The sequence below is a fragment of the Molossus molossus genome, unplaced genomic scaffold, assembly GCF_014108415.1.
Source record: "Molossus molossus isolate mMolMol1 unplaced genomic scaffold, mMolMol1.p scaffold_m16_p_20, whole genome shotgun sequence".
Taxonomy (NCBI): Eukaryota; Metazoa; Chordata; class Mammalia; order Chiroptera; family Molossidae; genus Molossus; species Molossus molossus.
This window is the reverse complement of record NW_023425356.1, coordinates 48107525-48121767: the sequence shown is the minus strand read 5'-3', so window position 1 is coordinate 48121767 and position 14243 is coordinate 48107525. Positions and strand designations below refer to the sequence as shown.

General features: G+C 49.5%; 1 protein-coding gene across 16 annotated transcripts in view; it reads left to right on the top strand.

Moving 5' to 3' along the window:
- Nucleotides 1-14243, top strand: part of RABGAP1L (RAB GTPase activating protein 1 like) — a 460914-nt gene that overhangs the window by 440555 nt on the left and 6116 nt on the right. For all 16 annotated transcript variants that reach the window (XM_036273775.1, XM_036273790.1, XM_036273788.1 and 13 more), the window contains 3 exons: nt 3586-3696; nt 9812-9916; nt 12164-12247. In XM_036273775.1, the coding sequence (XP_036129668.1) occupies nt 3586-3696; nt 9812-9916; nt 12164-12247 (300 nt within the window). The remainder of the gene's footprint in view (nt 1-3585; nt 3697-9811; nt 9917-12163; nt 12248-14243) is intronic.

Sequence of the window (14243 nt, the reverse complement as noted above, 5' to 3'; positions counted from 1 at the left end):
TTGACAAGTATGTAAGTTGTTTCTACAAATAGGGGCAATAGTGAGATGTATTGAAATGAAAACTGACTCTCCGACCCTCTGCTGGAATTTGGGTCATTTCCAGAAAGACCGAGAGATTCCATTCTTTTCGCCTCCAAGCTCATGCTTCTGTGAGAGGGGAGAGCGTCTGCAGGCAGAGGACGGGCGGGACAGATGAGCACAGTGTGCCCCTGTAAATGTGCACGCTGTCTTCCCGGGGACCCTTGGCAGAGGGTTTCTGGTGAGGCAGCACTTCTGAGGGTTACATTGTATTTCGGTCACAAAGGAAGGCCCAGTGTGATTTCATGTAGAATAGGAGTGTCTAGCAAGAGTGGACCTAAAAATACTTGTTTGGACATTTTATCACTTCCAGTGGAAATAAAGTTCTAAATTGCTTTTTTTTTTTAACAACTTTTTAAACTTTTAAATACATGAATTATATATTCATTGTAGAAAACTTGGAGCCCTTTAAATATAACAAAGACAACAAAAATAATCCACTACCCAGAGTTAATATCTATTGTTTATATTGTTATAAAAATGGGATTTTCTAGCTACTTGGCTCTTTTTCTTCAAAGTAGCATAAGCATTTCTTCTGTTATTAGATATTTTTCACTTATATTTTAATACTGCATGGAGTTCCATCGTGGATTTATTTAAAAGTATCTAAGTGATTAGGGATTTCTTAATCTTTTTGGTAGCTATTTTTTTAAAAAATGTTTTAACATTCCCCATTTACCCCAGTCTACCTTCTCCAGAAGAGGAGACAGAAAGGAACCCTGTTGGCTGGTGACAGCAAGGCCAAGTCTGTCCTTTAGCTTCTCTGCTGGCCTGGTTTTGTGGCCACGGCCCCCATGAAGGTCTCAGGCTTCACCCATGCCATCTGTTTCTAAACCCTTCTTTGAAAAACAAAAAGGAAAAAGAAATTAGGTTTTCTTCTTTCCATATAATAAACCCCAGGTTGTTCTGTAGAAGATAAAATTCACACACACACACACACACACACACACACACACTCCCGCATTCTCTCCCACACACACACACACACACACACACACTCCCGCATTCTCTCACACACACACACTCCCACATACACTCCCGCATTCTCTCCCCCCCCACACACACACTCCCACACACACTCCCGCATTCTCTCCCACACACACACACACACACACACTCCCGCATTCTCTCACACACACACACTCCCACACACACTCCCGCATTCTCTCCCACACACACACACACACACACACACACTCCCGCATTCTCTCACACACACACACTCCCACACACACTCCCGCATTCTCTCCCACACACACACACACACACACACTCCCGCATTCTCTCACACACACACACTCCCACACACACTCCCGCATTCTCTCCCCCCCACACACACACACTCCCACACACACTCCCGCATTCTCTCACACACACACACACACACACTCCCGCATTCTCTCCCACACACACACTCCCACACACACTCCCGCATTCTCTCCCCCCCACACACACACACTCCCACACACACTCCCGCATTCTCTCCCACACACACACTCCCACACACACTCCCGCATTCTCTCCCACACACACACACACACACACACTCCCACACACACTCCCGCATTCTCTCCCACACACACTCCCACACACACTCCCGCATTCTCTCCCACACACACACACACACACTCCCGCATTCTCTCCCACACACACACACACACTCCCGCATTCTCTCCCACACACACACACACACACTCCCACACACACTCCCGCATTCTCTCCCACACACACACACACACTCTCCCACACACACTCCGCATTCTCTCCCACACACACACACACACACACACTCCCGCATTCTCTCACACACACACACTCCCACACACACTCCCGCATTCTCTCCCCCCCACACACACACACTCCCACACACACTCCCGCATTCTCTCCCACACACACACTCCCACACACACTCCCGCATTCTCTCCCACACACACACACACACACACACTCCCACACACACTCCCGCATTCTCTCCCACACACACTCCCACACACACTCCCGCATTCTCTCCCACACACACACACACACACTCCCGCATTCTCTCCCACACACACACACACACTCCCGCATTCTCTCCCACACACACACACACACACACACTCCCACACACACTCCCGCATTCTCTCCCACACACACACACACACACTCTCCCACACACACTCCGCATTCTCTCCCACACACACACACACACACACACTCCCGCATTCTCTCACACACACACACTCCCACACACACTCCCGCATTCTCTCCCCCACACACACACACACACACACACACTCCCACACACACTCCCGCATTCTCTCCCACACACACACACACACACACACTCCCGCATTCTCTCCCACACACACACACACACACTCCCACACACACTCCCGCATTCTTTCCCACACACACACACACACACACTCTCCCACACACACTCCGCATTCTCTCCCACACACACTCCGCATTCTCTCCCACACACACTCCACATTCTCTCTCGCGCACACAGATATGCTCTGAGGCCATCTCTTCAAGGACGTAGATCTGTCTTCTGGTTGTGCAACACTGCTTTGTCAGAGTTTCTGCCGGCCTTGCAGCACACACTGTTGGGGCATAAATCTGAAAAGCAGGAAGGTGTCGTCACTCTGAAGTCTCCCCTGGCCGCTCCCTGGAGCCCCTGCCATCGCCAGCAGAGAAAGCACGGTGCCCCTCGGGGATGGAAGACACTGCGTTGCTGGTCTGAATGGGATGTGCACAATTCATACGGGCTAGTTGAGGGGCGACCTTCCTTCCTAACATGTGACTTGGTTCTCCCATCATATAATTTTGTGTCACACGTTTTCCTGGGAATTCAAGGGGAAGAAAAACAGTTCAGTGATGTATTTTACCCAGAATATTTTAAGCTGAAATTTTAAAAACCACACACACAAAAAACAAAGCAAACTTCAGAGACATAATCATAAGGACTATTGCTCTTACTAACACAAAAATTGGTGTTCAGAAAAATAAACATATATTTACCCAAAGGATGAAAACTCCCGTTGGTAGCAAAGTCCTGACCCCGGGCATCCTGACCCCTGACACTGGAAAAACAATTTGGAGGCCTGCCTAGCAGTTTCTCCCACCCTGGCCCTACTGCGTCTTGTGGTTTCCCTGAGGTCAGGGTGGGCTACCTGTGCATGTTTCAGACGAAGAATGGCCCGTGTCTGCACCCTAGGGCCATACGGAAACCTCACGGGATTGCGGGTATGTTCGGAAATTTTGCTTTTTTGTGGCACTTGTTAAATAACGAAGCCCTGCCCCGGGTTAGGGACAGTGGTGAGTGTCACTAGGGAGAGTGCTGCCCTGCACCGCTCGCTTAACTCACTGTTGTTTCCCGACAGCTGTCCCGTGCCACTGCGCCTCCTTCCACACCTTCAAGTCCACTAGTGTCGCTGCTTGTCTTTCCTCACCAGTCCCCTCCGCTGCTGCGGGTACGTCCAGGCGTTAACGCCCGCCTCTGGCTGTTGGTCTTTTCCGCAGAGGGAGAACCGGAGATTACAGGAGGCCAGCATGAGGCTGGAGCAGGAGAACGACGACCTGGCCCACGAGCTGGTGACCAGCAAGATTGCTCTGCGCAATGACTTGGATCAGGTACGCTCGTCACTCACCAGGAAGAAATGAGACGGTGACACCCTCCTCAAGGGCGTGGGCCCAGCGGCTCCCACCGCAGTCCTGCCGGGGCTCCCTCTGCACTTGACGCTGAGGCAGCTGCTGGATGGACGGAGGGGTGGGCGTGGGTGGGAGGGCTGCTTCTGCTACCTGGAGCAGGTGGGGAACGCCAGCCCGTGAGAAGGCTTGGGGTCACTTCCAGGCAGCACACGTGACATCCTTTCTAATACGTCTGGTGTGTCTTCTCCGCACCCGTACTTGCCCTAAAGCAAGGCCTGCCAGCATACTCACCTGAGCGCGCCCGTCACCAGGATCTTTCTCCCACAGATGTGGAGGTTTTGTGTGGCGCAAGCACACTGAGATGCACGCATTGTTGGGTCCACAGGCACCCTGGTGGCTGAGAGCCACCACTGCCCGGTGTGAGTCCTGGTGTCCTGGCGTCGCCACTTCCTAACCACGTGACCCGGGCAGTTCTTAACCTGCCTGTAGGTATAACAGAGTCTGCCTCATGCGATGATGTGAGAATAACAAGGTACAGCACTTAGCAGACTGTGGGGAATAAATGTCAGCTGTAGCTGGGAAGACCTTAACTTGTTTCACCCCCCTTCTTCCCAGAAGTCCTGACAGCTTTAGGACTTCGGTTTTCTGTTGCTAGTGTTTTCAAAATCGGTTGGCAGTATGGAAGGAGTCTTGTGTAGCTTTAAAATGATCACTCTATTTTCTGAATTTTAAAAAGTGAACCTGGCCAGGTAGCTCAGTGGGTTAGAGCATCATCCTGATACACCAAGGTTGTGGGTTTGATCCCCAGTCAGGGCACATTCAAGAAGCAACCAATGAATGCATCAATAAGTGGGACAGCAAATCTCTCTGCCTGCCTCTCTCTCTAAAATCAGTAAAACACTTTTTTAAGTGAACATTCCCAACAAATGGTGTAGGGTCAGAACAATGGAGACTTTGACTAGTGAGTCTGTTAAAAAAAATTGTGCTCTAACTATGCACTAACGCTATTTAAATGACAAATTCATTAATAATATAAATCGAATTGAATTAAGATTGAAGGAATTTGAACAGTGTTTAAAAATGGCCCCTGCCATACTTCTTTGTCCATATAAACAGCTGATTTTGCATCTCACAAGTTCTAACCTCAGTGAGATGGGAGACCCCCCCCCCCAGGGGACACGGTGCAGAGGGGAGAGGTGGGAGTGGAAGGGGTCCACGCCGAGCGGGGTCTGAAAGTGAAGGGAGACTGTGCTGCTCAGAACCCCGCACGGAGGCAGAAAAGGCAGCCCCGGGCGGCGGAGGGGTGGCCCTGTCAACCACAGACCCCTGCAGCCAGCCTGTGTGCTAGGTGTTTGCATGAAAACATGTGACAGAAAACCACAGAAGGAAGAGGCGACCCCCTTCGATCAGGGCCACGCCCCCTGTCTGCAGCTGTTCTGGTTTTGTACTAAGTCTGAGCGAGGTCTGTAATGAAATTCTTGGGTCCCTGTTAGCTTTTTTCCAGATGGCCTTCACTCACAACTGGCTCTGTCATTTTTTATCTTTTATCCATTCATGGTTTTCGTCAGCTGGCCAGCTAAATGAAACGTTTTAAGCAGGTGGACTCAGTAGGGATGCAATGAAATAAGCTAGAGTAGTCAACCGGAAGTTGTGTGGGTGCTGTATTTAGTGAGCTAGAGGCTTAAAAATAATGGCATGAAATACTTACTGAGTCCCTACTCTGCACCAAGCACTATATTTAAGCGATTTATACGCATTATCTCATTTAAGCTTCCAAATGACTTTATTATTTTAATCTTACATTTTATGAATGAGAGATTTGGTAAAAAAAATATATATGTATGAGGTTGTTTGCTTATAAGTGTTACTTATAAGAACAAAAAACAGAAATAATATATATGCCCAACAGAAGCGGAGAACAAGTACATATATTTATAAAATGATCTTTTTGAAATAGTTTTTAAAAACAATGGGAAGATAATATAATAATATATTTTTTTAAGTAAATTAATTTGTATATAATGTTCACATCTAAATTGCAAACTCTGTGGCTGGCACAGGGACATCCTGCAGGGAAAGGGGACTGGAATAGTCCTGTATCTGAAAATGTTACTGCTGGACATCTCTGGGTGATAAGGCTGTATCTGATCTTTATACTCATCTTATACCTTTATTTTTCAATTACTAATCTTTTATAAGAAGAACTTGAATTATTTAACCACCCTTGGATAAGTACCAATATACATTATAACTTTTTAATAATCAGCAAAGAATATATTATTTTAAATTTTGTTTAAAATTAAAAATCTATTATTTGCCCTGGCCGGTTTGGCTCGGTGGTTGGAGCGTCAGCCTGCAGTCCAGAGAGACCCAGGTTCGGTTCCCGCTAAGGGCACGTACCTCGGTTGCAGTTAGTCCCCGGCCCTGGTTGGGGTCGTGTGGGTGGCAACCACTCGATGTGTCCCTTTCACGTCGATGTTTCTCTCTCTCTCTCTTCCTCCCACTCTATCTGAACAAAAAACAAAAAAAGTCCTCGGGTGAGGAAAAAAAAATTTATTATTTAAATAAAAACACAGTATTTAAAAATAAAAATCATAAAAATATATAATTTAAAAGTTCTTCCAAGACAGTCCATTTTGTGGCTCAGTCTGGACTGATACTCCAAGAGCACGCCCGACAGCAGACTGTTGAGTACCCAGGTGCCTCATGCGGACACTGGGTCATCCCTGAGAAAGTCAGTCCTTTCTTTATTCCTTCTCACTCTTACTTCCTCCCTTCATACCTCCCTTTATCTTTCTTTTTAAAGAAGTAATAAGGCCTGGCCCCTGCCTTTTGAAGCTTCTTATCGGATGAGAATAAAAGTTGCTATTTCATGCACATCTCCTCTTGATGTTGCAGTTTCTGCCGGAGCGGGGCTTACTCGCTGACCAGAAACCTGGCCCGAAGTGCGGGCGACCCTCCCAGCGGCTGGAAGGAGGCCGCCGAGGGGAGAGCCCGCTCTGGCCCCTCCCCAGCTGGCTCGGTGCTCTTCCTTCCCAGCTGATCGAAGTCAGGTCTCTTCAATCAGAGAGCAAAACTGGCAGACATTAGACAAGCACGAAACCAGGTTGGATTTGAAATAATATGCAAAGCAAACAAACACTAATTAGGTAATTAGGTTCTTTAAAAAAATAAATCACTCCTTACCCTTGTCACGGTAGCATTGGTTGGCTGGGACCAAAGGTCAGTCTTCTCTCGGACATGGCTCTCTTTCCAGAACTCACCCTCCCTCAGCTCCAGTAAGGGCTTCTGAGATTAGAAGTGCAGACAGATAGATACACACCTCCGGTGCCGTGTCTGCTGCCCCAGCCCCCGGGCCCTCCCTGTCCTTCCCTGGTCCCGAGAACACAGAGACACAGCCAGTTCTCTCCCACGGAAGACTGTGCCCAGGCCCCTCCTGAACACAGCACATTTCCTGTTAGACCAGAGCAACATGGACTACATGGCAGGTGCACTTGTTTTGTTCCAAGTGGAACAACTGGCTAGTTCTCTGGGAGACACTTCTGCAAGCTCCTCGTCCTGGTGGGGGTCAGGGCTGAGCCTCTCGATCGGCCTGGGGGCTCATTGTGGCTGATTCTCACCACGCAGCGAGGTTGCTCAGCCCATGCCCCGGAGGCCTGCGCGCGACCACTAGTGTCATGTCCACAAGTGTTGTAAGATGCTGGTAGGTGACCAGAGGACTTCATAATGACAGTGGTCCACTCAGTCTCATCAAGTTATGGTGAAAATTTTGTAGTCGGGGTTCAAAAATTGAGTTCAAACAGAGTCTTTATCTGTTTAGTGTTACGCTCCTAGAGATCCGTTTAACGTTAAAGAGGGTTTCTACGTGAGTGAGGAATAGAGACCCCAGAATGGTGTTGAGAGAGAGAAGCAGGTTGGTTCAAGTATGGCCCTACCTTGAGGAGCAGAAACACACTCCCCCTTCACCGCTGAGCAAGAGAGACTTCGGATGAAGCCTCCGGGCCGGGCCCACAGGGGTCTCTGCAGACGTCAGCTCTGAGCAAGAGAAACTGCGAGCTTGCTTTACCTCGGCCTGGTGAGGACTGCGGCAGGAATGGGAAATAAAAATAGTTGGTCCTCTCATCATAAATATTTAGTCATTTATTAAACATTTCCTCGGGGTAGTGGCTTTCTTTTCCTTTTACTACAAATATTTCCAAAACTGTAATATGCATTTTTTAATATGTTTTATTTGATTATTTAGAGAGAGGAAGGGAGAGAGAGAGAAGCATCGATGTGAAAGAGAGACATCTATGGGCTGACTCCTGCACGCCCCCTACTGGGGACTGAGCTTGCAACCCGGGCATGTGCCCTGACTGGGAATCGAACCGGGACCTCTCAGTCCATGGGACCACGTTCAATCTACTGAGCTACACCAGTGGGTCATAAGATGAATTTTTAAAAGTCCATCTCTAATTTTAAGATGTCCTTTTGCTGTGTAGATTCCCCCCTAAAATCCGATGTATTAATGTCTTTAAAAAGGATTCTTTCACCGTAAGTACCCGAAAGTTCCAAATGATCTGAAAGCAGAGCTGTCACCTGGGGCATGGGAGTGAGGACAGAGAAGCTGGTGTAGTTCCCCCGCCAGCACCCAGCAGACTGTGCCGGCCTGGCCATCTGGACGTGCGGGAGACACAGTGAACACACAGGAGGCCGCCTGGCCAGCGTTCACGGTCACTTGGATCCCATTCTGCTGCTGTCAGCCAGGGACAGCTTCTTCAGATAGCTGCCTTCCTCTGTGTCTGAGCCTTTCTCTCTGCCCCCTCCACGCCACACAGCCCTTTCCGTAGTAACTTCCAGAGCCATGTCCGTTCGTTCGCCAGGTGCTGAGAGGGGACCTGCCCGGCCCCTCTACTGGGCTTGCTTCCAGGCTGTAGTGCTGCGCAGGAGAGGTGGTTGCTGCTGCCCAGAGCTTAGAGCCTAGTGGGCAAGACAAGTAAATGGCACATCATCTGTCATCACGGATCGGGCTGAGTGCTGTCAAGGGGGCACGACAGATTTGAACAGGAGCTGACTCAGAGGGGTTGAGTGGAGCAGGGCTCAGCCCATGCTTCCCTGCACAGGTGACCTTGAAGCTGAGAGCTGAAGGGTAGGAGCCCAGGGGGGAATGACAGGCACCTGTTAACCGAGTTCAACAAACACACAGGACTTCCTGAGCTCGCTTGGGCGCTGTGTCTGAGTGAAGACCGGAGTACTCTGCTGAGCTTTTCTTGGTCACTCTAGACATGTGGTCCTTTCTGTTTGGATTGCTGGTCCGTAGGTCATTTTCCTCATGGATAGCTTTATTATGGGTTTTTATATTTTTTATTTTATTGATTGATTTTATTTTTAAAGAGAGAGAGGAAGGGAAGAGAGAGAGAGCGAGAAACATCTGTTGGTTGTTCCATTTATTTATGCATGTATTTGCTGGTTGATTCTTGTATGTGCCCTGACTGGAGATGGAGCCCGCAACCTTGGCATATCAGAACGACACTCTAACCAACCGAGCTACCCAGCCGGGGCTCTGCCATGGGCTCTTGGTCTTAATTTCTCCATAGTGTACTCACTGTCCTGTGTGAATGCCCTTGTGGGCTCAGCCAGTCTTTGAATGTTCTCACCCCGCTGGTCCACGGGTCAGCCTCTCTCTGCTCGCCCTCCCCGAGCCCACCCACACGCAGGACCTGGGAATCTTCCCTGTGAGGCTCCGCCCCCTGCCCCCTCCACCCCACTTGCGCAGTCTCCGCGTGCTGCCGCGACATCTGAAGTGTGCGAGGAGCATTTAGAGAGAGCATGGGCCCTGATGCCATTCAGGTCTGAATTTGGATCATGCTCTGATGCTAGATGTGGGCCCCCGTGAGGTGGTCTGATCTCTGAAAACCTCTCTGTCCTTATCCGTCATCACTGTCGCGAGGGCTAGAGGGACCGTGTGCCAGGGGCCTGTGTGTGGTGGACACTCGGTGAAAGCGGCCACCCTGGTCAGCAAGGAGGGCAAGAGTGGCTCGAGGTGGGGGGGACAGCGGGTGCCGGCATGGAGGCACACCCCTCCCCGCTCGGTGCCTGTGACGCCTCTGATTTGCAGGCGGAAGACAAGGCGGACGTGCTGAATAAGGAGCTGCTCCTGACCAAGCAGCGGCTGCTGGAGACCGAGGGAGAGAAGCGGAAGCAGGAGGAGGAGGCCGCCCAGGTAAGGGGGGGCTGGCTGTCCTTCACAGGTGCGGCCAGGTGTCTGCGGCTGATGCACACCGGGAACGAGAAACGTTGTATTCTACATCGGAGGTGACGTGCAGCAGTCCAGTGAGCAGCAGGAGTCTCGGCCTTCCCTCCGCAGGGGCTAGAAGGGGAGGCAGCTCTTAGGACTCGCCTTTGTAGCCCGTTCAGTTCTAAGTGTAGTGACGGGGTGGTGTTCCGAGAGCTTTGGCGGATCTGCAGATTCCCTGTCCTCTCCGAAGTAGTTCATGGGGATTGTAACTGAGCCCACGGAGACCTCTGCTGGGAGTTGGCTCCGTCGGTCACACGTCACGGTCCTGACTCCTGCCTCCCTGTCACCGGGGAGCTCCCAAGCCTTATTCCCGGGGAAGAGGACCCCACTGGGAACCAGCCTCGAGTCAGCACCGTACAGTCTTCCACGAGTTAGGAGGCTGCTCAGCTGGAAGATGCCTCCATTGAAGGGAGGGTCTGGGCAGGTGACAGGAGAGGCCTCTGCCCAAGGGTGGACACTCATGGCTTCTCTGACGAGCAGAGGCTGCTGCCCGTGTCCTCCGTCCCTATTGGTCCCAGCCAGGCTGATCAACTCATTTACTTCCATGAGTTTCATTTTGAGACATCAAAAATACTGAATATAAAATAGAACACAAAGCCTTTCAAAGACCAAGCAGAGAAATGTCCAGTCAAGTTACTAATGAAGGGATGTATCATTTAGCAACTTGGGGTTTATAAAAAGTATTGCATGATTTTTTATTTTTTGGAAAATGATAAAATGACTTTTGGCATTGCCCTGGCCGGTTTTTCTCAGTGGTTAGAGCGTCCCGGGTTTGGTTCCCGCTAAGGGCATGTACCTCGGTTGCAGTTTGCCCCCGGCCCTGGTTGGGGTCCTGTGGGTGGCAACCAGTTGATGTGTCTCAGACACATTGATGTTTCTCTCTCTTTCTCCTAAATGCAAAAAATGACTCTTGGCATTTACTGTGGACCAAGATTTTCTAACATTCTCGAAAATTTCCAGGTGCTGATTATCCAGTTTGATGTAGGCCTTTTAATGGGTATTGTCTTTTTTTTTTTTTTTTTTGCCTCCTGCCTTTTGGGGGTAAAGGTGAAGCTATTGGCAAGTGCATTTAATCCATGCTTCCTCCGTGTGTGTGTCCTGTGGCAATCATCACAGTTCTCATGAGATCTGTTAGATGAGGGAAACTGGCTCAGAGGAGTAAGAGTGAAGTCCTCTCAGCCATCGAAGTCGGCCCTGAGGTCAGCGGGCCCCAGTCCAGCGGGAGGCTGTGGTTTTTATCTTGACGTCGTGTAACACTGGAACAAGTTCAAAGCAGAGTAAGCTACACATTGCTTTCAGAATGTTAGAATGTAGCAAGTATGAAGAAATTCAGAAATCTCCTGGTGACATGACCCTGATTATCAGTTGCATTCATTTGTGAGTCAGCAAGATTAATCTTTAAGTGCATGGTCGGAATACACAGATGAATTATTGCAGCATCCCCAGTGAAGGATCAGGCACAACCAGAGTTTTCTTTGCTTGTTTGGTCAACAACTTGGAAGAACTGAATTCTTTCCCTCTGCCTGGTGGCACCTGCACCTAGACTTCCAGAGCTGCTGGACTGCAGAAATCACTGGTGTTAAGTCGAGTGTTCGTAATGCTGGGACTATAGCAGGTGCCTCCTGCACAGGTCACCTTAGCTCCTTCTGAAGTCACTGTTTCTTTGTCCCTGAATCTCCTGACCTCAAGGGCTCTCATCTTCCTCCACCTTTTTCTGACTCCAATCCCACAGCCTTTTGTTCCCACCATCTGCGAGGGGACAGCGTGACAGTCGGGGACTGAATAGGAGGACCTAAAATGTTTTCTCAGTGACTGATTATATAGCACCAAGGGTACATGCCACGATGCCTTGATGTTTTGTTCCAGGCTCTCATAAGGATAAAGGTCGCTTCTGAATCGGCAGTTAACGATAGGTTGTAACGTAAGTAGCGTTTTATAAATCTGGGTTGCTCCCATGTTTTACACGTTACAGGAAAAAAGTGAAATTTCTGTCTCAGGAGATGACCAGGTTTTTCACATGATCAAGATGCGGCTTCAATGAGGAAAATTTATGTAGTGACAGTGTTTGCTTTGTCACTGGCTGTGGTTCAGGCAGACCTGAATCTAGATGTTTGTGAGAATTAATAATGATTTTGACTGAGTCTTGACGTTTCTCATTCTTGCTCTTTCCAGCTTAAAGAAGTCTTCAGGAAACAGCTCGAGAAGGCAGAATACGAAATAAAGAAGACCACAGCTATCATTGCCGAGTACAAACAGGTACCGTGCGCGTGTGGCTGTCGCTGTAGAAGCAGCAGTTGTTGTTGTTCTTTGGGGAAATATATTTTGTTTTTAGCGCTTCCAGAACCATGACTGTGCTGCATTCACTGAAGTCGGTGGTTTATTCTCTCCTGAAACTGGCAATGGTTGGACAGACTTGCTGGTAATAGGAGGTTTATTTGAGCAAAACAATCTGTTGTTGGTTCGCAGTGTTGGATAGCTTGAGAGGAACAGGAAACCTGGCTGTTACCAGGGCGTCCTGGCTCTGCCCTACTCAGAAGCCCATTTCCGATAGGACACTGGTAACATTCGCCTCTCTGCCGAGGACTAAAGTGTAGAGATTGTATCGAGTGGCAGTAGCTGGGGGATCAGTGTGTCCGTTGCTGTCACAGTACAGAATGTGGGAACTTGTTTTCCCACATGGCTATGTGGCGTCGAAAGGGAGACGACACTGTGTTTGGGAAATGGGGAACCCCTTCCTGGAGAAGGGGGTGTGAGCTGGGCCGGAAAGGCCAGGTGAGTGGGCGTGTGGAGAGGGAGAGGACAGGGCCGAGGAACAGCACGTGCGAAGGCGCGGAGGTAGGTGAGTGGGCAGACAGTTTGGTGTGGCGAGAGGATCAAGCACACGGGGAGCATAGGTGAGCTGGGGCCCAGTTCAAGGAGGGTCTTCGGGGACCGCTGAGCAGTGTGGATTTCATCCTGTCTGTCGTGGAACATTGGGCAGGAATCAGCGTGATCTGGGACCTCTTTTCAGCACTGCTGTGTCCCAGTGAGAAATGTGGACCCAAGTGGGGATCCACGGGAGAGACAGACCACTAAGAGGCAAAGCACGGGGTCCAGGTGGGACAAAATGGGACCCTGACTAAAACCGGCAGTGACGAAAATGAAGACGAGGGACAGGGAAGACGTCTGTCCCATGCTAGAGCAAGGGAAAACATGGAACGTGGTCCTGAGGTGTTGGATTTGGGTAGGAGGAGAGGGTGGTTGACATTAACCAGGACAAGGAACAGTAAGGCCGTGTGCTGTGGAACTCGCCATCACTGTGAGCGTGTTTCTGTCACCACCGTGGGCCATATGCCGCCCTCTGCAAATAGCAGTCCTTGGGACTCTTCCTGAGGATCATCTGGCAAGCACGTCAAGTAGTGTAAAAGGCAACAGACCCATCTGCTTGAAGATAATTAGGACAGAAAACACGATGCGTTCTATAGTTGGAATTGGCCGTCATTGGTCTATTTCAGGTTTGGTTTACTTGAAAGGAAGTACAGCTTCAGATTAGGGCGGTCACTTCTTTGTATCGGCTGCTAACGCAGGCCCGTAAATCCAGGCTGGGATCTGGGCAAATGACAGACCGGACCCCAGGGTGGCCCTGGCCTCTGGGGCTGCTTGTGAGCAGACTGGGCTTCTCTTCAGTGCCTTTTATGTTGTTCGTCCAAATCGCACTTGAAAATTAGACATCCCCTAACTCTCATTTCATTTCTCAAAAATAAAAGATTCAAAATTCACTCAAGTTCAGTAAGAGTTGAACTTTCAATATTTTTTTAAGCAGTTTTTCTTTTTGACTTCTTAAAGCTCATATGTCTGTCTGTTGTAGTGCTTGTTGGTACTTTATTTCAGAAACAGTAAGACCGAGGCTGTTTAATGAGCACTTGTCAGCCAGGCTTCTCCGCAGCCTGTCGCGCACACCTTCCGGCGGGCGTTCACCGCAGACCTGTCTGGTCGCGGACACTGACGCCCAGGCAGAGGAGGGAGTGTGCCCAAGGACACGCTGCAGGTAGTGGGGCTGGACCCCCAGGCCTTTCATTTTCTGCTGTGTTGCCAAACCACCTGATGAGAGTTTGAGTCTTTATTACTTTCTGGTCATTTAATCTTTTTGTAGTTTTATTCACTCTGCCACTTCTTAAGGAACCTTTTGTCATTGAAAACAGAGACTCTTTCTGTGGCTGCAGACAGGAGACACTTCTGGTTCAGACTTCTTTTCATCGGTTCTCAGTGTAGA